Source organism: Tachyglossus aculeatus, chromosome 23, assembly GCF_015852505.1.
Source record: "Tachyglossus aculeatus isolate mTacAcu1 chromosome 23, mTacAcu1.pri, whole genome shotgun sequence".
Lineage (NCBI taxonomy): Eukaryota > Metazoa > Chordata > Mammalia > Monotremata > Tachyglossidae > Tachyglossus > Tachyglossus aculeatus.
The window spans coordinates 7851088-7873383 of NC_052088.1; the positions used below are offsets into that span (position 1 = coordinate 7851088).

The 22296-nt window shown below is 48.7% G+C and overlaps 1 protein-coding gene across 1 annotated transcript in view; it reads left to right on the forward strand.

Annotated features, from left to right (window-relative positions):
- Positions 1 to 22296, forward strand: part of GALNT16 (polypeptide N-acetylgalactosaminyltransferase 16) — a 45919-nt gene that overhangs the window by 22575 nt on the left and 1048 nt on the right. Inside the window, exons 7-14 of the mRNA XM_038765750.1 lie at positions 2067 to 2154; positions 2874 to 2958; positions 5630 to 5733; positions 9436 to 9562; positions 11828 to 11920; positions 14005 to 14088; positions 16660 to 16801; positions 18751 to 18867. Of these exons, the coding sequence (XP_038621678.1) occupies positions 2067 to 2154; positions 2874 to 2958; positions 5630 to 5733; positions 9436 to 9562; positions 11828 to 11920; positions 14005 to 14088; positions 16660 to 16801; positions 18751 to 18867 (840 nt within the window). The remainder of the gene's footprint in view (positions 1 to 2066; positions 2155 to 2873; positions 2959 to 5629; positions 5734 to 9435; positions 9563 to 11827; positions 11921 to 14004; positions 14089 to 16659; positions 16802 to 18750; positions 18868 to 22296) is intronic.

Below are 22296 nucleotides of genomic sequence, written 5' to 3' on the forward strand. Positions count from 1 at the left end.
TTAGAACAGTGCTTTGCACATAGTAAGTGCTTAATAAATGCCATTATTATCATTATTATTATTATTATAAATAATTAAAGTATTTGTTAAGCGTTTACTATGTGCCAAGCAATGTTCTTAGTGCTGGGGTAGATAAAAGGTAATCAGGTTGTCCCACGTGGGGCTCACAGTCTTAATCCCTTAGTACAGTGCTCTGCACACAGTAAGCGCTCAATAAATATGATTGGATGAGTGAATGAATGAATGAATGAATGAATCCCAGATATCTTAATCCCAGATAATAACGATGATAATAATAATAACCCACTTATCTGCTGGGTGACCTTGTAACCTTCCCAGCACTTAGAACAGTGCTTTGCACATAGTAAGCACTTAATAAATGCCATTATTATTATTATTGTTATAATAAATACTTAAAGTATTTGTTAAGCGCTTACTATGTGCCAAGCACTGTTCCAAGCACTGGGGTAGATACGAAGTAATTCGATTGTCCCAAATGAGGTAACTGAGGCCCAGAAGTTAAGAGGCTTGCCCTAGTTCACACTGTGCACAAATGGCGGGGCCAGGATTAGAACCCACGTTCTCCAACTCCCAAGCCCGTGCTCTTTCCTCTAAGCCACTCTGATGATGATGGTGGTATTTGTTAAGCGCTTACTATGTGCCAGGCTTCGCAACAATAATTAATAATTACAGTATTTGTTAAGCGCTTACTATGTGCTAAGCACTGTTCCAAGCGCTGGGCCGGATTCAAGGTAATCAGGTGGGACACAGTCCCTGTCCCACATGGGACTCAAAACCTTAATAAGTGCTGGATAGAGCACAGGCCTGGGTGTCAAAAGGTCATGGGTTCTAATTCCGGCTCTGCCACATTTCATTGTCGTATTTATTGAGCGCTTACTGTGTGCAGAGCACTGTACCAAGCGCTTGGGAAGTCCACGTTGGCACCATATAGAGACGGTCCCTACCCAACAGCGGGCTCACAGTCTAGAAGGGGGAGACAGACAGCAAAACAAAACATATTAACGAAATAGAATAAATATGTACAAGTAAAATAAATAAATAAATAGAGTAATAAATATATACAAACATATGTACATGTCTGTTGCGTGACCTTAGGGAAGTCAGTTCACTTCTCCGGGCCTCAGTTACCTCATCTGTTAAAGGGGAAATAATCAATCAATCAATCAATCAATCAATCGTCTTTATTGAGCGCATACTGTGTGCAGAGCACTGTACTAAGCGCTTGGGAAGTCCAAGTTGGCAGCATATAGAGACGGTCCCTACCAAGCAGCGGGCTCACAGTCTAGAAGGGGGAGGAAGGCAGCAAAACAAAACATATTAACAAAATAAAATAAACAGAATAAATATGTACAAATAAAATCAATCAATCGTATTTATTGAGCGCTTACTGTGTGCAGAGCACTGTACTAAGCGCTTGGAAAGTACAAGTTGGCAACGTATAGAGACAGTCCCTACCCAACAGCGGGCTCACAGTCTAGAAAGGGGAGACAGACAACGAAACAAAACAGATTAACAAAATAAAATAAATAGAATAAATATGTGCAAATAAAATAGAGTAATAAATACGTACAAACATATATGCATGTCTGTTGCGTGACCTTAGGCAAGTCACTTCACTTCTCCGGGCCTCAGTTACCTCATCTGTTAAAGGGGAAATAAGAGTGGGAGCCCTATGCTTATTTTATTTGTACATATTTATTCTATTTATTTTATTTTGTTAATATGTTTTGTTTTGCTCTCCGTCTCCCCTGTCTAGACTGTGAATCCACTGTTGGGTAGGGACCGTCTCTATATGTTGCCAACTTGGACTTCCCAAGCGCTTAGTCCAGTGCTCTGCACACAGTAAGCGCTCAATAAATACGATTGAATGAATGAATGAATGAATGAATGACAGGGGCTGGATCCATCCTGGCTACCCTGTGTCTACCCCAGAGCTTGGTATGTAGTAGGCGCTTAATAAATACTGTAATTATGATTGTTATTATTATTATGTCGCCGGGCCGCCCTGCCTGGAACCTCCGTGCCCGGGTTTTATCTCCCTACAGGACTACACCCGCGTGGTCAGCCCCATCATCGACGTCATCAGCCTGGACAACTTCGCCTACTTGGCGGCATCCGCTGACCTGCGGGGAGGTCAGTACAGAGCTGCTCGGAGGGGCCTTGGGGTCTTCCCACCCCGAGCCTGACCTTCCTCGCTGCCCGGGCCCTCTGCTAATCACAGAGGGAGGATAACATAACCGCGCTGCAGCCAACGGGGCTGGGCGGCTAAGGAAGTTGGGCCGAGGAGCGAGGCCGGAGTCACGGCTGTAGCGATGAGCTGGCCGTCCCTCAGCAGACGGTCAAGAAGGCCGCGACCAGGCCAAGGCGGTGACCCCCTCTCCCCGCCCCAGCTCCCCGGACGCGATCCGAGCCGGCATTTTGCCATTTTGTCCCCGCCACACGTGGATCCCAGGGGTGGGCCTGAAGCCGGGAAGTGAGAAGACACGATTGACGCTGATCCTGGCCGGAGCCATCCCTCCGAAGCGCCCCCTCCCTCCAAAGCTGCTTCCCGGCTACTTCTCCCGAGATTCCCGGTTTCTGGCGAGGGAGGGCTTTCTCAGCTCCCCAGCGGTGAGGGAGTGAGAGAGAAGGCAGGCGTGAGTTCGGGAGAGTCTTCCCCGCTGCTGCTGACGTCGTTTCAGACTAGCTCCCTCCCTGCCGCGAGCGTCTGCCTCGTGGCCCTGGGATGTGGGATGCAGGGCTGAGACGGAGCCGCCCGAGAGCCAGACCCCCAGCTCCAGGCCAGGGGAGGAGGCCTGAAATCTGTGTCCAGCTTCCCATCCCTGACCCCACTGTGTTTCTGATCGCCTCAGGCTTCGACTGGAGCCTCCATTTCAAGTGGGAGCAGATCCCCATAGAACAGAAGATGTCCCGGACAGACCCCACACAGTCCATCCGGTAAGTCCTGGATGCTGAACGGCCTTGGTTCCCTGGGCCTCTGCTCTGGGGCCTCCACAGAAACCTCTGCCTCTGGACCGCTGGACCACTGGGCTCCCGGGTCCCTGGGCCTCTGGATCTAAGCGACCGCCTCGGAGGTTCAAGGCTCAAAGAGGCAACTATTCGACTCTTGTCTGGATCCTCCTGACGGGATACCCCTGAAGACCTGCTCTCCTGGACAAAAAATGCTTCCCCCAAGAAGATCTAGGCCCAAATCCCCACTGGGAAGAGATGAGGAACAGGATTACTACTGCAGCATGGCTCGGTGGAAAGAGCATGGGCATTGGAGTCAGAGGTCGTGGGTTCAAATCCAGTCTCTGCCAATTGTCAGCTGTGTGACTTTGGGCAAGTCACTTAACTTCTCTGTGCCTCAGTTCCCTCATCTGTAAAATGGGGATTAAGACTGTGAACCCCACATGGGACAACTTGATCACCTTGTATCCCCCCAGCGCTTAGAACAGTGCTTTGCACATAGTAAGCACTTAACAAGTACCATTATTATTATTATTACTACTAGTCAGAATCAATCAATCAATCAATCATTTATTGAGCACTTACTGTGTGCAGAGCACTGTACTAAGCACTTGGGAAGTACAAGTTGGCAACATATAGAGACGGTCCCTACCCAAGAGCAGGCTCACAGTCTAGAAGGGGGAGACAGAGAACAAAACCAAACATATTAACAAAATAAAATAAATAGAATAGATATGTACAAGTAAAATAAATAAATAAATAGAGTAATAAATACGTACAAACATATATACATATATACAGGTGCTGTGGGGAAGGGAAGGAGGTAAGGCGGGGGGATGGAGAGGGGGACGAGGGGGAGAGGAAGGAAGGGGCTCAGTCTTTGGGGGGTCACATAACTAGAAGAACCTGGGATTTAATCCCGGCTCTGCCACTTAATATTATTATTATTATGGTATTTGTTAAGCGCTTACTATGTGCCGAGCACTGTTCTAAGTGCTGCGGTAGATACCAGCTAATCAGGTTGTCCCACGTGGGGCTCTCAGTCTTAATCCCCATTTTACAGGTGAGGTGACTGAGGCCCAGAGAGAAGTCACTTGTCAGATGCGTGACTTTGGGCAAGTCACTTAACTTCTCTGGGCCTCAGTTACCTCATCTGGAAAATGGGGATTAAGACTGTGAGTCCCATGTGGGACAGGGAATATGTCCAACTTGATGATGTTATATCTACCCAAGGGCTTAGAACAGTGCTTGACATGTAGTAAGCACTTAACAAATACCATCGTTATTATTATTACTACTGCTACAGCTACTACTAATAACAGAGAAGCAGTGTGGCTTAGAGGAAAGAGCCCGGGCTTGGGAGTCAGAGGTCATGGGTTCTAATCCCAGCTCCGCCAATTGTCAGCTGTGTGACTTTGGGCAAGTCACTTAACTTCTCTGTGCCTCACTTCCCTCATCTCTAAAATGGGGATTAAGACTGTGAGCCCCCCGTGGGACAACCTGATCACCTTGTAACCTTCCCAGTGCTTAGAACAGTGCTTTGCACATAGTAAGTGCTTAATAAATGCCATCATCATCATCATCAATAATAATAACAGCAACAATAATGGAATTTGTCAAGCATTTACCGTATGCCAAGCACTGTAGTAAATACTGGGGCAGATACAAGATCATCAGATCAGACACAATCCCTGTCCTTCACGTTCCACATTTTCCACAGTGCGTTCTTCTCTCTCCGTCTGAAGGAGACTGGAGGAGGACAGGTCCTTTGTCCCCATCTTATAGATGAGGAAACTGAGGTCCAGAGAAGGTAAATGATGATGATGGTATTGGTTAAGCGCTTACTATGTGCAAAGCACTGTTCTAAGCGCTGGGGGGGATACAAGGTGATCAAGGTGTCCCACGTGGGGCTTACAGTCTTCATCCCCATTTTACAGATAGGGGAACTGAGGCTCTGAGAATTTAAGTGACTTGCCCAAGGTCACACAGCAGACATGTGGAGGAGTCGGGATTCGAACCCATGACCTCTGACCCCAAAGCCCGTGCTCTTGCCACTGAGCCACGCTGCTTCTCACAGGTCACACAGCAGGCGAGTGGGGATGCCAGGATTAGAACCCAGGCCTTCTAGCTCCAATGTCTGGGCTCGGTCCACTAGGCCACGCCGCTTCTCACGGACGTGTGAGGGAACAAAATGACTGCCCAACCGACACAGCTTCCCTCTTCCTCTGAGGCCTCTGGGAAGAGCTGGGGCTTTTCTCTCGGGCCTAATCATCATCATCATCATCAATCGTATTTATTGAGCACTTACTATGTGCAGAGCACTGTACTAAGCGCTTGGGAAGTACAAATTGGCAACATATAGAGACAGTCCCTACCCAACAGTGGGCTCACAGTCTAAAAGGGGGAGACAGAGAACAAAACCAAACATACTAACAAAATAAAATAAATAGAATAGATATGTACAAGTAAAATAAATAAATAAATAGAGTAATAAATATGTACAAACATATATACATATATACAGGTGCTGTGGGGAAGGGAAGGAGGTAAGATGGAGGGATGGAGAGGGGGATGAGGGGGAGAGGAAGGAAGGGGCCCCTGGCCTGCCAACTCCCCGCTGGAGGGTCCCCTGACAGTTTTTTTCCTCTTTCCACCCCAGAACCCCTGTCATAGCCGGAGGGATCTTCGTGATCGACAAGTCCTGGTTTAACCATCTGGGGAAATATGACACTCAGATGGACATCTGGGGAGGAGAAAACTTTGGTGAGTTCTAAAGCGGCTTCTGTCTTCTATCTTCCATGGTGGGTGGGTGGGTCGGAGAGAGAGTGTGTACCCAGAAATGCTCAGACAAGTGGAAGGCAGTTTCAGCGTCCCTGATTTCCCCCTCTCCAGACACCCACCCCTCAGCTCTTAGAGAAATGATGGGATTAGAAAGGCCCCTCCTGTGACCCCGTGACTTTACACTCAGGAGGAAGAAGGGCAGCAGATGAAGAGTTTTGCTGTAAAACGTAGAACATCAAGGGGTGATGAGAGGGTGCGAGTTTTAGTGGGCAAGGGGCAACCTGAGCCCATTAAATCTCCCTCCTCTGACAGGGGGAGACAGACATTCATATAATGAATGAAATTACAGATATGTAATAATAATAATGATGATGATGGCATTTGTTAAGCGCTTACTATGTGCCAGGCACTGTTCTAAGAACTGGGATAATACTAATAATGGCATTTATTAAGCGTTTACACTGTTCTAAGAACTGGGATAATAGTAATAATGGCATTTATTAAGCGTTTACTATGTGCAAAGCACTGTTCTAAGCGCCAGGATAGATACAAAGTGATCGGGTTGTCCCACATGGGGCTCACAGTCTTCATCCCCATTTTACAGATGAGGTCACTGAGGCCCAGAGAAGTGAAGAAGTCGCCCAACTTCATCCTCCCTCTCATCCCCACAGCACAAATGTATAGAATAATAATAATGATAGCCTTTATTAAGCACTTACTTTGTGAAAAGCACTGTTCTGAGCGCTGGAGAGGTTACAAGGTGATCAGGTTGTCCCACGGGGGGCTCACAGTCTTCATCCCCATTTTACAGATGAGGTCGCTGAGGCCCAGAGAAGTGAAGAAGTCGCCCAGCTTCATCCTCCCTCTCATCCCCACAGCACAAATGTATAGAATAATAATAATGATAGACTTTATTAAGCACTTACTATGTGCAAAGCACTGTTCTGAGCGCTGGAGAGGTTACAAGGTGATCAGGTTGTCCCACGGGGGGCTCACAGCCTCAATCCCCATTTTACAGATGAGGTAACTGAGGCCCAGAGAAGTGAAGTGACTTGCCCAAAGTCACGCAGCTGGCAATTGGCAGAGTTGGGATATATATCTGTAATTTATTTATCGATTTATTTATGTTCATTAATGTCTGTCTCCCCCTCTAGACCGTGAGCTCATCGTCGTGGGGAGGGAACGTGTCTGTTGTTGTATTGTACTCTCCCAAGCGCTTAGTATAGGGCTTTGTACACAGTAAGCGCTCAATAAATACGATTGAATGAGTGAATGAACGAAGGCCCTTCAATCTCAGCCTGCATGAGTCAGCTCTGATTCTCTAAGGAGAGGAAAAGAGTCGAGACTTGTTGTGGGCAGGGAATGTGTCTCTGTTGTTGGACTGTACTTTCCCAAGTGCTTAGTACAGTGCTTTGCACACAGTAAGCGCTCCATAAATATGACTGAATGAATGAATGAACTTCCCTAAACCGTAAGCTCGTTATGGGCAGGAAACGTGTCTGCTTACTCTGTCGTACTGTATTCAGTCAGTCAGTCAATCGTATTTATTGAGCTTTTACTGTGTGCAGAGCCCTGTACTAAGCACCCAGGAGAGTACAATATAACAGTAAACAGACATATTCCCTGCCCAAAACGAACTTACAGTCTGGAGGAGACAGACCTTAATGTAAATAAATAAATTACAGATATGGACATAAGTGCTGTGGGGCTGGGAGGCGGGATGAATGTACTCTCCCAAGCGCTTAGTACAGTGCTGTGCACATAGTAAGCGCTCAATAAATGCCACAGATTGATTGAGACTCCTCTACAGATCATTGTGAGGGAGTCTGAGGCCCGGGGAAGCCTCCCACCCCCCGCCCCAAGAGATCTTTAGAGAAGCAGCGTGGCTCAGTGGAAAGAGCCCGGGTTTGGGAGCCAGAGGTCATGGGTTCTAATCCTGGCTCTGCCAATTGTCAGCTGTGTGACTTGGGGCAAGTCACTTCATTTCTCTGTGCCTCAGTGGCCTCATCTGTAAAATGGGGATTAAGACTGTGAGCCCCCCGTGGAACAACCTGATCACCTTGTAACCTCCCTAGCGCTTTGCACATAGTAAGTGCTTAATAAATGCCATTTTTATTATTATTAAATGCCATTATTATTATTATTATTATTATTATCTAATGGGACAGGTGGGATAAGGCAAGGCTGCGCATTCTCATCTGACTGGGCCCAGCCCCCACCTCGAACTTCCTGGGAGCCGAGCAGGGTCCTCGGAAGCACAGACTCATCCCGATGTAACGTGGTCTAGTGGCTAGAGCCCGGGCCGGGAGTCAGAAGGACCCGGGTTCTAATCCTGCCGTGACCACTTGCCTGCTCTGAGATCCTTCACTTCTCTGTGTCTCAGTTACCTCTTCTGTAAAATGAAGATTAAGACTGCAAGCCCCATATGGAACACGGACTATGCCCCACCTCATTAACTGGAATCTATTGCGATGCTTAATAATGTGCCTGGCACAAAGTAAGTGCTTAACAAATACCATTTTAAAAAGTACATCTTCTATGTACTGAGGGCGACAGGATGTGCGTTTCTCTCAGCTGCAAGGGAAGAGAGGCCTTGACGCTTTCCACCAGGCTGCTATGCTCCTCTTGTGGACTGGCACATAGTGGGCACTTAACAAATACCATAATAATAATAATAATAATAATAATAATAATAATAATAATAATAATAATAATGGCATTTATTAAGCACTTACTACGTGCAAAGCACTGTACTAAGAGCTGGGGAGGTTACAAGTTGATCAGGTTGTCCCACGGGGGGCTCACAGTCTTGATCCCCATTTTAATAATAATAATAATAATAATAATAGTAGCATTTATTAAGCACTTACTATGTGTAAAGCACTGTTCTAAGTGCTGGGGAGGTTACAAGTTGATCAGGTTGTCCCACGGGGGCCTCACAGTCTTAATCCCCATTTTATTAATAATAATAATAATAATAGCATTTATTAAGCACTGACTATGTGCAAAGCACTGTTCTAAGTGCTGGGGAGGTTACAAGTTGATCAGATTGTCCCACGGGGGGCTCACAGTCTTAATCCCCATTTTACAGATGAGGTAATTTAGAGAGAAGTGAAGTGATTTGCCCAAAGTCACACACCTGACAGTTGGCGGGGCCGGGATTTGAACCCGTGACCTCTGACTCTAAAGCCTGTGCTCTTTCCACTGAGCCACGCTGCTTTTCTAATAATTATCATTACTATTACAATCCAGAGGGGAGGATGATTATAATTAACGCCAGTGGAGGTATTTGGTTAAGCGCTTATTTCGTGCTAAGCACTGTATTAAGTGCTGATGCTCGGAAGGTGGGGTCTGGCTCCTGCTAATCATGCTCCCCGAACCTCATAATTAGAGAAGCCGCGTGGCTCAGTGGAAAGAGCCCGGGCTTTGGAGTCAGAGGTCATGGGTTCAAATTCCAACTCCGCCACTTGTCAGCTGTGCGACTTTGGGCCAGTCACTTCACTTCTCTGGGCCTCAGTGACCTCATCTGTAAAATGGGGATGAAGACTGTGAGCTCACCGTGGGACAACCTGATCACCTTGTAACCTCCCCAGCACTTAGAACAGTGCTTTGCACATAGTAAGCGCTTACTAAATGCCATCATTCTGATTGTCTGTCCCCTGCTGACCACGCTGTCCCTTCCAGAGCTTTCCTTCCGGGTGTGGATGTGCGGGGGCAGCTTGGAGATTGTCCCCTGCAGCCGCGTGGGACATGTGTTCAGGAAACGCCACCCTTACGACTTCCCTGAGGGCAATGCCCTCACCTACATCAAGTAGGTGCCCACATGGTGCGGTGGGGCCAGAGGATGGGAAGCCGAGAGGACCAGGGCTCAAGGGGAGAGCGAGCTGCCAGGGGAGAGCAAGTGGGGTGATGGGGTGGGGTGACGGAGAAGCAGCGGGGCTCAGTGTAATAATAATAATAATAATAATAATAATAATTAATAATAATGGCATTTATTAAGCACTTACTATGGGCAAAGCACTGTTCTAAGAGCCGGGGAGGTTACAAGGAGATCAGGTTGTCCCACAGAGGGCTCACAGTCTTAATCTCCATTTTCCAGATGAGGGAACTGAGGCACAGAGAAGTTAAGTGACTTGCCCAAAGTCACACAGCTGACAGTTCATCATCATCATCGTCATCAATCGTATTTATTGAGCGCTTACTATGTGCAGAGCACTGTACTAAGCGCTTGGGAAGTACAAATTGGCAACATATAGAGACAGTCCCTACCCAACAGTGAGTTTGAACCCATGACCCCTCACTCCAAAGCCCCTGCTCTTTCCCCTGAGCCATGCTGCTTCTCTAGTACGGGCTTTGGAGTCAGAGGTCATGGGTTCAAATCCCGGCTCCGCCACCTGTCAGTTGGGTGACTCTGGGCAAGTCACTTCACTTCTCCGCACCTCAGTGACCTCATCTGGAAAATGGGGATTAAGACTGTGAGCCCAACTGTGGGACAACCTGATCACCTTGTAACCTCCCCAGCGCTTAGAAGAGTGCTCTGCATATAGTAAGCGCTTAACAAATACCATCATTATTATTATTATTATGGGGCAGGGGGTGGCACTGAGAGGGAGCGGGGCAGTTCATTCATTCAGTCGTATTTCTTGACCACTTACTGTGTGCAGAGCACTGTACTAAGCGCTTGGAAAGTAAAATACAGTAATAAAAAGAGACAATCCCGGCCCATAACGGGCTCACAGTTTCGAAGTGTGGAGACAAACATCAGTATAAGTAAATAGGCAACAATACAGTGCTCTGCACACAGTAAGCGCTCAATAAATACGATTGAATGAATGAATATAAATAAATAAAATTATAGATATTTAAGAGTGATGTGGGGCACGGAGAGGGGGGAGAGCAAAGAGCGAGTCAGGGTGATGTGGAAGGGAGTGGGAGATGAGGAAAAGACTGGGGGGCTTAGTCTGGGAAGGGCTCTTGGAGGAGATGTGTCTTCAGTAGGGCTTTGAAAGGGGCGGGAAGAGTCGTTGTCTGGCAGTCGGTGGGGAGGGGCTGGACCTGAAGGGGAGAGGGAGAGGAGAGGAAGCCGGGCATTGGGATGGGGGGTGGTCCTGAGGTCAGAGGGAATTGAGAGGAACCCGGGGGGTTGGGGAAGGGGGGTGTTCTTGAGGGGTGAGGGAACTGAGAGGGAGCAGGACCGTTAGTGGGGCGGGGGGCACTGCTCATTGGCAAATCCAAAATCAATCAATCAATCAATCAATGCAGCATGGCCCAGTGGCAACAGCCCGGGCTGGAGAGTCAGAGGATGTGGGTTCTAATGCCGGCTCCGCCACTTACCCTCTGTGTGACCTTAGGCAAGTCACTTCACTTCTCAGGAGGCCTTCCCAGACTGAGCCCCCTCTTTCCTCTCCCCCTCCTTCCCCTCTCCATCCCCCCCGCCTTACCTCCTTTCCCTCCCCACAGCACCTGTATATATGTATATATGTTTGTACGGATTTATTACTCTATTTATTTATGTATGTTACTTGTACATATCTATTCTATTTATTTTATTTTGTTACTATGTTTTGTTCTGTCTCCCCCTTCTAGACTGTGAGCCCACTGTTGGGTAGGGACCGTCTCTATATGTTGCCAACTTGTACTTCCCACACAGTAAGCGCTCAATAAATACAATTGATTGATTGATTCTCTGGCCCTCAGTTCCCTCATCTGTGAAATGGGGGTTAAGTCTGTGAGCCCCGTGTGGGACAACCTGATTCCCTTGTCTTGGCGCGTAGTAACTGCTTAACAAATACTATAATTATTATTATTATTGAGTGCTTACCGTGGGCAGAGCCTGCCCTAAGCACTTGGGAGAGTGCATCACAACGAGAGTCGGCAGATCCTTTCCCTGCCCACGATGAACTTAAAGTTTAGAGGACACGGTAAGCGCTCAATAAGTGCGGCGGATTGAGAGGACCCAGTTTGGCACATCAGCCCCCCAGTACGGCTCCTTTTCCCGGAGACTCCTGGGTGTCCGGCCTCCGTGGGGGGATTCAGCTTCCCGCATTCCCTGCTTGCCTCTGGCCTTCCCCTGCAGGAACACGAAGCGTGCGGCCGAAGTGTGGATGGACGATTACAAGCGGTATTACTACGAGGCCCGACCTTCGGCCATCGGCAAGGCCTTCGGCAGGTGGGTCCCCGGGGGCGCCTCCTCATTGGCAGTACATTCATTCAATCGTATTTATTGAGCGCTTGCTGTGTGCAGAGCACTGTACTAAGCGCTTGGGAAAGTACAATACCGCAATAAACAGTGACCTTCCCTGCCAACAACGAGTGGCGTCTAAGACCCCTCTCTAAAAGGGGAGCGGGTGGAAATGAAAAGGGGGTTGAGGGGAAGGTGGAGAGTGGGCTAAGATTACTAACCATTACAGTTTATTATTTTTATTTTATTTATTTTATTTTATTGTATTAATTTATTATTTGTTTAATGGTTGTGGGCAGGGAATGTGCCTATTGTTCTATTTTCTCCCAAGAAAATTGTTCTACAGTCTCCCAAGGGCGTCGTACAGTGTTCTGCACACAGTAAGTTCTCAATAAATACAATTGAACAGATGAATATTTGTTAAGTGCTTACTACGTGCCGGTCAGTCTGTCAGCCGTGTTTATTGAGCTCTGTACCAAGCACTTGGGAGAGTAAAACAGAACCATTTTTTTAATGTTATCTGTTAAGCGCTTACTACGTGCCAGGCATTGTACTAAGCACTGGGATCGATACAAGCTAACCAGGATGGACCCAGTCCCCGTCCCGCATGGAGCTCGCAGCCTTAATCCCCATTTTCCAGCTGAGGTAACTGAGGTCCAGAGTCGTGAAGTGACTCGCCCAAGGTCACCCAGCAGATAAGTAGGTTGTCCCCCCCATCCCCACACATCCCCACCACCTTACCTCCTTCCCTTCCCCACAGCACCTGTATATATGTATATATGTTTGTACGGATTCATTACTCTATTTATTTATTTTACTTGTACATATCTTGCACATTTATTTGTACTTCCCAAGCGCTTAGTACAGTGCTCTGCACATAGTAAGCGCTCAATAAATACGATTGATGATGATATCTATTCTATTTATTTTATTCTGTTAATATGTTTTGTTTTGTTCTCTGTCTCCCCCTTCTAGACTGTGAGCCCGCTGTTGGGTAGGGACCATCTCTAGGTGTTGCCAACTTGTACTTCCCAAGTGCTTAGTACAGTGCTCTGCACACAGTAAGCGCTCAATAAATACGAATGATTGATTGATTGACTCTCAGGCCCAGGCTCTACCCACTAGGCTGCTTCTCTCTCCGTAACAGGTAGCCCAGATGACCCAGTGGTCACTGAGATAGTCCAGCCTGGCCCTGAAAAGGAGGTCTCGTTCTGCTCCTCTTGCCGGGGGGCATCACAGTGACCACCCACGGCGCGTGGCTCAGTGGAAAGGGCTTTGGAGTCGGAGGTCATGGGTTCAAATCCCGGCCCCGCCAACTGTCAGCTGTGTGACTCTGGGCAAGTCACTTCACTTCTCTGGGCCTCAGTTCCCTCATCTGTAAAATAGGGATTAAGACTGTGACTTACAACCTGATCACCTTGTAACCTCCCCAGCGCTTAGAACAGTGCTTTGCACATAGTAAGCGCTTAATAAACGCCATCATTATTATTATTATTATTACCACCACCCCTCCCTCCGCCCAGGATCTATCTTTGGGCCTCTGAGCTGGTGGGAAGGCAAGACCAATTCACCTTTTTTCGGAGCGACTTCTCTCCTTGGGCTGAGAAGACCTCCCCACTGTGGGGTCTCTTTGACTTCCTCTGCTTTCTCCGCGCCCCCTCACTCAGCCCCCTTCCGAGAAAGAGCATGGCCCTTAGCGGAAAGAGCGCGGGCCCGGGAGCCGGAGGACCTGAGTTCTAATCTCGGCCCCGCTGTTCACTTGACTTCTCTGTGCCTCAGTTTCTTTAAAATGAGGATCCAACCCCCATCCTCCCTCCTCCTTGATTAAGACGGCGAGCCCCACGTGGGACAGGGACCGTGTCCAACCCAATTTGCTTGTGTCCACCCCAGAGCTGATAGTACAGTCCCTGGCTCCTAGTAAGCGCTTAACAAATACCACCATTATTATACGGGGACTGTGTTGGAAAGGATTCTCCTGCATCTGGCACGGGGGGCGTTTGGGGACGTAGTAAGCGCCTGAACAAATACCCCAGTGATGACTCTTCCCGGAATTGGTTGGCTTCTGCCTGCAGCGTGGAAGAGCGAGTGGAGCAACGCCGGAAGATGAACTGCAAATCCTTCCAGTGGTATCTGGAGAACGTCTACCCGGAGCTCAAGTGAGTGCCTCTCCCCTCCCCAGACCCGGCTCTGGCCCCCCAAGGGTTCAAACAGGAATCCAAGAACACCCGCCCGTCCCCTTGCAACCGCTGGCGGGTCAGGATGTATGGTGTGCGTCAGTTAGTCGGACTTATTGAGCGCTTACCGGGTGCAGAGCACTGTAGAGGACAATATAACAATAGACACGTTCCCAGCCCGCAATGAGCTTATGGTCTAGAGAAGCAGCGTGGCTCAGGAAGGGTCCGGGGGCAACGGCTCCTAGGTTGAAGATGGAAGGCAAGGCAGAAGAAGGGAGATGCCTGGGCCGGGTTTGGGGTGGATACCCCCAGCCCCCTCGCCTCCGTCAGGCCAGGGACCCCCGACCTCGGGCCTGCTTGGGGAAAACCCTGCCCCTGGCCTCTGGCGGGCCTGAGGAAAACCCAGTGCCGATGATACAATCAGGCCGGCGGCTTAGCGGAAAGAGCCTGGGCTTGGGGGTCAGAGGACGTGGGTTCTAATTCCGGCTCCACCATTTGTCTGCCATGTGACCTTGGGCAAGCTGCTTCGCTTCTCTATGCCTCGTTTACCTCGTCTGTGAAATGGAGATTAAGGCTGTGAGTCCCACGTGGGACCACCTGATCACCTTGTATTCATTCCTTGAATCGTATTTATTGAGAGCTTGGAAAGTACAATTTGGCAACAGATAGAGACAATCCCTACCTGACAAAGAACCCCAACAATTTATAAGGTGGAAGGGAGCGTCTTAATCCACAATGGCAAATAAGGCGTCGGTGAGAACAGAACAATTCAGTTACTGCTGAGGACATAAAACCCACACTCTGCCTCTTGATCAGATTTCACTAGTCGCTGTGCTAGTAGGGACAACTCCTGTGATTGGTATAATTGAGAGTGTTTCGGTTTATTCATCAACTGGTAGAAAGAGGTAGGAGGGGCGCAACATGATTCCAGAAGTTTCACTGACAATGGAGTATGAAATGGAGGAAGGCAGAGTGATGTCTCCTGTGATTGGTAAAATTGAGAGTGTTTCGTTTTATTCATCAACTGGTAGAAAGAGGTAGGAGGGGGCGCAACATGATTCCAGAAGTTTCACTGACAATGGAGTATGAAATGGAGGAAGGCAGAATGATGTCTCCTGTGATTGGTAAAATTGAGAGTGTTTCGTTTATTTATTCATCAACTGGTAGAAGGGGGTAGGAGGGGGCGCAACATGATTCCAGCAGTTTCACTGACAATGGAGTATGAAATGGAGGAAGGCAGAGTGATGTCTCCTGTGATTGGTAAAATTGAGAGCGTTTCGTTTTATTCATCAACTGGTAGAAAGAGGTAGGAGGGGGCGCAACATGATTCCAGCAGTTTCACTGACAATGGAGTATGAAATGGAGGAAGGCAGAGTGATGTCTCCTGTGATTGGTAAAATTGAGAGCGTTTCGTTTTATTCATCAACTGGTAGAAAGAGGTAGGAGGGGGTGCAACATGATTCTAGAAATTTCACTGACAATGGAGTTTGAAATGGAGGAAGGCAGAGTGATGTCTCCTGTGATTGGTAAAATTGAGAATGTTTCGTTTTATTCATCAACTGGTAGAAAGGGGTAGGAGGGGACGCAACATGATTCCAGAAGTTTCACTGACAATGGAGTATGAAATGGAGGAAGGCAGAGTGATGTCTCCTGTGATTGGTAAAATTGACAGTGTTTCGTTTTATTCATCAACTGGTAGAAAGAGGTAGGAGGGGGCGCAACATGATTCCAGAAGTTTCACTGACAATGGAGTATGAAATGGAGGAAGGCAGAGTGATGTCTCCTGCTGAGAGCGTGATCCACCTCGGTGCTTAGAACAGTGCTTGGCACATAGTAAGCCTTTAATAAATACCGTGATTATTATTATCTCACGGCCTTCTGTTGGCTTCAGAGCCTGGCAGACCCAAGTAGGGCTGGGTAGGGGGAGGGCATGGGGAAAGGGCCGGAGGCATTCCCTGGCTCGGACCGAGCTGTGAAACAGGAATCAATCAATCAATCAATAAATCGTATTTATTGAGCGCTTACTGTGTGCAGAGCACTGTACTAAGCGCTTGGGAAGTACAAGTTATGACTGAATGAACAAATACCATCATTATTATTATTAATAAATGTTGTCTGTCTCCTCCCCTTCTAGGCTGTGAGCCCGGATTGGGCCGGGACTGTCTCTCTGTTGCTGTATTGGACTTCCCAAGCGCCTAGCACAGTGCTCTGCACACAGTAAGCGCTCAATAAATACGATTGAATGAATGAATGAACAAGTTGGCAACATATAGAGACAGTCCCTACCCAACAGTGGGCTCACAGTCTAGATCAATCAATCGTATTTATTGAGCGCTTACTGTGCGCAGAGCGCTGCACTAGGCGCCTGGGAAGTCCAAGTTGGCAACGTATAGAGACGGTGAATGCGTGAGTAGCCGTGTTTGGTGGCCAGAGGATCGGTCTCTCTGCCCCTCGCCCTCCCCAGTACGCCCCGGCCGAGGCCCAGTAGGCCCCAGTTGGGAGCTCAGGGACGCAGGGCCGGGTCCTCGCCGCTCACGCCCGCTCTGTCCCCAGGGTCCCCGAGAAGGAGCCGGCGCCCGGCATCATCCGGCAAGGAGCGAGCTGCCTGGAGTCCCGCGGCCGGGACGAGGCCGGCGATTCCCCGGCCGGAGTGGGCAGCTGCAGAGGGACGGCGGGCGACCCCGCCGTTACGCAGGTGAGGGCCCGCGGACCCTCGAGAGGCCGAGCCGTCCATCAGTCGAGGATATCGTCCCATCCTACTCTCCCGACCGCTTGGTACAGGCCTCTGCACAAAGTCGGAACGAAGGAACTGAATGAACTTGTCGAGCGCTGACTGTGGGCAGAGCACTGTGCTAAGTGCTTGGGAGAGGACCGTATAATAATAATAATAAATAATGACGGTATTTGTAAAGCGCTCACTATGTGCCAAGCACTGTTCTAAGCTCTGGGGGGAGATACAAGGTGATCAGGTTGTCCCCCGTGGGGCTCACAGCCTTCATCCCCATTTTACAGATGAGGGAACTGGGGCACGGAGAAGTGGATTGGCCAAGGTCACATGGCAGACAAGTGGTGGGGCCGGGATTAGAACCCACGACTTCTGACTCCCAAGGCCGGGCTCTTTCCACTAAGCCACGCTGCTTCTCATAGAACATGACACATTCCCTGCCCACAAGGAGTTTACAGTCTAGAGGGGGAGAAAGACATTAATATGTAGCCTTCTAGACTGTGAACCCGCTGTTGGGTAGGGACTGTCTCTATATGTTGCCAACTTGTACTTCCCAAGCACTTAGTACAGTGCTCTGCACACAGTAAGCGCTCAATAAATACGATTGAATGAATGAATGAATGAATGAATGAATATAAATTTAGAGGAAAGAGCACGGGCCTTGAAGTCGGAGGATCTGGGCCCTACTCTACTCTAGGCCTCAGTTTCCTCATCCGTAAAATGGGGGTTAAGAGGGACCGTGCCCAACCCGATTAGCAAAGCACTGTTCTAAGCACTGGGGAGCTTACAAGATGATCAGGTTGTCCCACGGGGGGCTCTCAGTCTTAATCCCCATTTTACAGATGAGGGAACTGAGGCCCAGAGAAGTGACTTGCCCAAAGTCACACAGCTGGTAAGTGGCGGAGCCGGAATTTGAACCCACAACCTCTGACTCCAAAGCCCGGGCTCTTTCCACTGAGCCACGCTGCTTCTCATGGTCTTAAGCCCCATTTTCCAGCTGAGGTCACTGAGGCCCAGAGAAGTTAAATTCATTCATTCATCCGATTGTATTAACTGAGTGCTTATTGTGTGCAAAGCACTATATTAAGCGTGTGGGAGAGTACGATATAACAATAAATAGACATATTCCCTGCCCACAACGAGCAAGTGACTTACCCGAGGTCTCCGAGCAGAGAAGTGGAGGAGCCGGAATTCGGGCTCAGGTCCTTCTGACACCCAGGCCTGTGCTTTATCCACTAGGCCACACTGCTGATCACGCTGTTTTGTTGTCTTCATCAATCGTATTTATTGAGCGCTTACTGTGTGCAGAGCACTGTACTAAGCGCTTAATCTCTTGTCTTGATCTCTTCCCAACCTCCCAGGGCCCGGATCTCGAAGGGTCCCTTGAGGAGGGTCTCTGTGGGTTCATTCATTCATTTATTTATTCATTCATCCCCTTCCCCCCACACCCCGCCTTACCTCCTTCCCTTCCCCACAGCACCTGTATATATGTATATATGTTTGTACGGATTTATTACTCTATTTATTTTACTCGTACATATCTATTTTATTTTGTTAATATGTTTTGTTTTGTTCTCTGTCTCCCCCTTCTAGACTGTGAGCCCACTGTTGGGTAGGGACCGTCTCTAGATGTTGCCAACTTGGACTTCCCAAGCGCTTAGTACGGTGCTCTGCACACAGTAAGCGCTCCATAAATACGATTGATTAATTGATTCATTCATTCAGTTGTATTTATTGAGTGCTGACTGTGTGCAGATCACTGTACTACGCACTTGGGAGAGCACGGTAGAAGAATAAACAGACACATTCCGTGCCCTCAATGAGCTTACAGTCTGGACGGGGGGAAGACAGACATTAATTAATATGTTCCTGCAGTGGGGCTGGGCATCGGTCTCTCTCTCCCATCTTTTTCCTTTCAGGAGTGGGTGTTTAGTGATCCCCTGATCCGGCAGCGGGACAAGTGTCTGTCCATCGCCTCCTTCTCAGCTGGATCCCAAGTCACCCTGGAGGGATGCAACCAGAAAGACGGCAGACAGGTACCTTGCCTCTTTCCCGGCGAGAGAATAATAATGATAATGATAATGGTATGTGTTAAGCGCTTACTATGTGCCAAGCACTGTTGTAAGTGCTGGGGGGGATACAAGGTAATCAGGTTGTCCCAGCTGGGGCTCACAGCCTTAATCCCCATTTTACAGATGAGGGAACTGAGAATGAATGAATGATGGCATTTGTTAAGCGCTTACTATGTGCCAAGCACTGTTGTAAGCGCTGGGGGTGGGTACAAGGTAATCAGGTTGTCCCACCTGGGACTCACAGCCTTAATCACCATTTTACAGATGAGGAAACTGAGAATGAATGAATGATGGCATTTGTTAATAATAATAATAATAATAATAATAATAATGGCATTTGCTAAGCACTTACTATGTGCAAAGCACTGTTCTAAGCGCTGGGGAGGTTACAAGGTGATCAGGTTGTCCCACGTGGGGCTCACAGTTAATCCCCATTTACAGATGAGGGAACTGAGGCTCAGAGAAGTTAAGTGACTTGCCCAAGGTCACACAGCAGACAAGTGGCGGAGCTGGGATTCGAACCCATGACCCCGGACTCCAAAGCCCGGGCTCTTTCCACTGAGCCACGCTGCTTCTTAGTAAGTTAAGCGCTTACTATGTGCCAAGCACTGTTGTAAGCGCTGGGGGGGGGGGGATACAAGGTAATCAGGTTGTCCCACCTGGGGCTCACAGCCTTAATCCCCATTTTACAGATGAGGGAACTGAGAATGAATGAATGATGGCATTTGTTAAGCGCTTACTATGTGCCAAGCACTGTTATAAGCGCTGGGGGTGGGTACAAGGTAATCAGGTTGTCCCACCTGGGGCTCACAGCCTTAATCCCCATTTTACAGATGAGAGAACTGAGAATGAATGAATGATGGCATTTGTTAAGCGCTTACTATGTGCCAAGCACTGTTGTAAGCGCTCTGGGGGGATACAAGGTAATCAGGTTGTCCCACCTGGGGCTCACAGCCTTAATCCCCATTTTACAGATGAGGGAACTGAGGCCCAGAGAAGTTAAATGACTTGCCCAAAGTCACACAGCAGACAAGTGGCGGAGCCGGGATTAGAACCCACAACCTCCGACTCCCAAACCCGTGCTCTTTCCGCTGAGCCACGCTGCTTCTCAATCCTCCCCATCCTCATCGCCAAGACCGTACCCAGGGTCTCTCCCACCAGCGGTCCATGGGTTGGGGATTCATTCCATCGTACTTAATGAGCGCTTACTGTGTGCAGAGCACTGGACTAAGTGCTTAGAAAGTACAATTCCCCAATAAAGAGAGACAATCCCTGCCCACAGTGGGATTACAATCTAGAGGAGGGGAGACAGACATCAAAACAAGTAAATAGGTATCAATATAAATAAATAGAATTATAGATATATACATAATCCCACTGTTGGGTAGGGACCGTCTCTATATGTTGCCAACTTGTACTTCCCAAGCGCTTAGTACAGTGCTCTGCACACAGTAAGCGCTCAATAAATACGACTGATTGATTGATTGATTGATTGATAAGTGCTGTGGGGTGGGGAGCTGAAGGGGGGGATGCACTTGTTGTGTGCAGAGCACTGTATTAAGAGCTTGATCCCCAAAGGGAGTTTGGGCACCAGAATACATCCCCCACTGGGGAAGGGAGGGGCTCTGGCTGCTCTGTTTATTAATAATAATAATAATAGTATTTGTTAAGCACTTACTATGTGCCAAGCACTGTTATAAGCGCTGGGGTAGATCCAAGATACAATCAGGTTGTCCTACGTGGGGCTCACAGGCTTAAGCCCCGTTTTTACAGATGAGGGAACTGAGACCCAGAGAACTTAAGTTAGAGAAGCAGCGTGGCTCAGGGGAAAGAGCCCGGGCTTTGGAGTCAGAGGTCATGGGTTCAAATCCCGGCTTCGCCAATTGTCAGCTGGGTGACTTTGGGCAAGTCACTTCACTTCTCTGGGCCTCAGTGACCTCATCTGTCAAATGGGGATGAAGATTGTGAGCCCCCCGTGGGACAACCTGATTACCTTGTATCTACCCCAGTGCTTAGAACAGTGCTTTGCACGTAGTAAGCGCTTAACAAATACCAACATTATTAACTTAAGTGCCTTGCCCACGGTCACATTAATCCATTCATTCATTCCATTGTATTTATTGAGCGGAACCAGAGCAGATGTCCCCTCGTCCATCTCAGCGTGGCTCGGTGGCAAGAGCCCGGGCCTGGGAATCGGGGGGCGTGGGTTCGAATTCCGGCTCCGCCACTTGTCTGCTGTGTGACCTCGGGCAAGCCACTGAACTCCTCTGGGCCTCAGGTACCTCATCTGCAAAATGGGGATGAGGACTGTGAGCCCCACGTGGGACAACCTGCTTCCCTTGTATCCACCCCAGAGCTTAGAACAGTGCTTGGCACGTAGGAAGTGCTGAACACTTACTATGTTGGTAGGTATGTTTGCCAACTTGTACTTCCCAAGCGCTTAGCACAGTGCTCTGCACACAGTAAGCGCTCAATAAATACGATTGAATGAATGAATGAACAAATACCATCATGATTTATTTATTATCTCGACATCCTCGGGATACTCCCACCTCCCCAGCCTAGTCTGCCCAAGGCCCCGGAGTCTCCCCACCCCCAGCCCTGCCCCCCCAGATCTGGGTGCTGACCCCCATTCTCCTGCTTCCCGCATTTCTTCATCACCCCCAGAGGCCCCAGGCTCCGGACTCTGGAGACCCAAGGTGGGGAGCCTATTGGTCGCCTTCATGTTCCTTCCTGCTGTCGTATTCATTCAATCGTATTTATTGAGCGCTTACTGTGTGCAGAGCACTGTACTAAGCGCTTGGGAACTCCAAGTTGGCAACATAGAGAGACGGTCCCTACCCAACAGTGGGCTCACAGTCTAGAAGTCTCATGGTATAGAAGATGTGACGTCTCTCTGCCCCTTCTGGGCCTACCAATCCCCAAATCATCCCACAGCCCCAGAAGGGGATGAGGTGCCAGCGTGGCACCGCCTGCTCCTGCCCCAGAGGGAGGGAAGCATCCAGGAACCTGCCCCCCAATTCTGGCCCACCCCAAGAGCAGACATGGGTCTGTGTATCTACCCCAGCGCTTAATAATAATAATGATAATAATAATGGCGTTCGTTAAGCGCTTACTATGTGCCAGGTACTGTACTAAGCGCTGGGATAGATACAAGCAGGTTGAGCCTGTCCCTGTCCCACGTGGGGCTCACAGTCTCAATCCCCATTTCCAAGATGAGGTAGTGGCTGGAACATAATAATAATAATAATAATAATAATAATAATGTTGGTATTTATTAAGCGCTTACTGTGTGCCAAGCACTGTTCTAAGGGCTGGGGTAGGTACAAGGTAATCAGTCTTCATCCCCATTTTACAGATGAGGTCACTGAGGCCCAGAGAAGTTAAGTGACT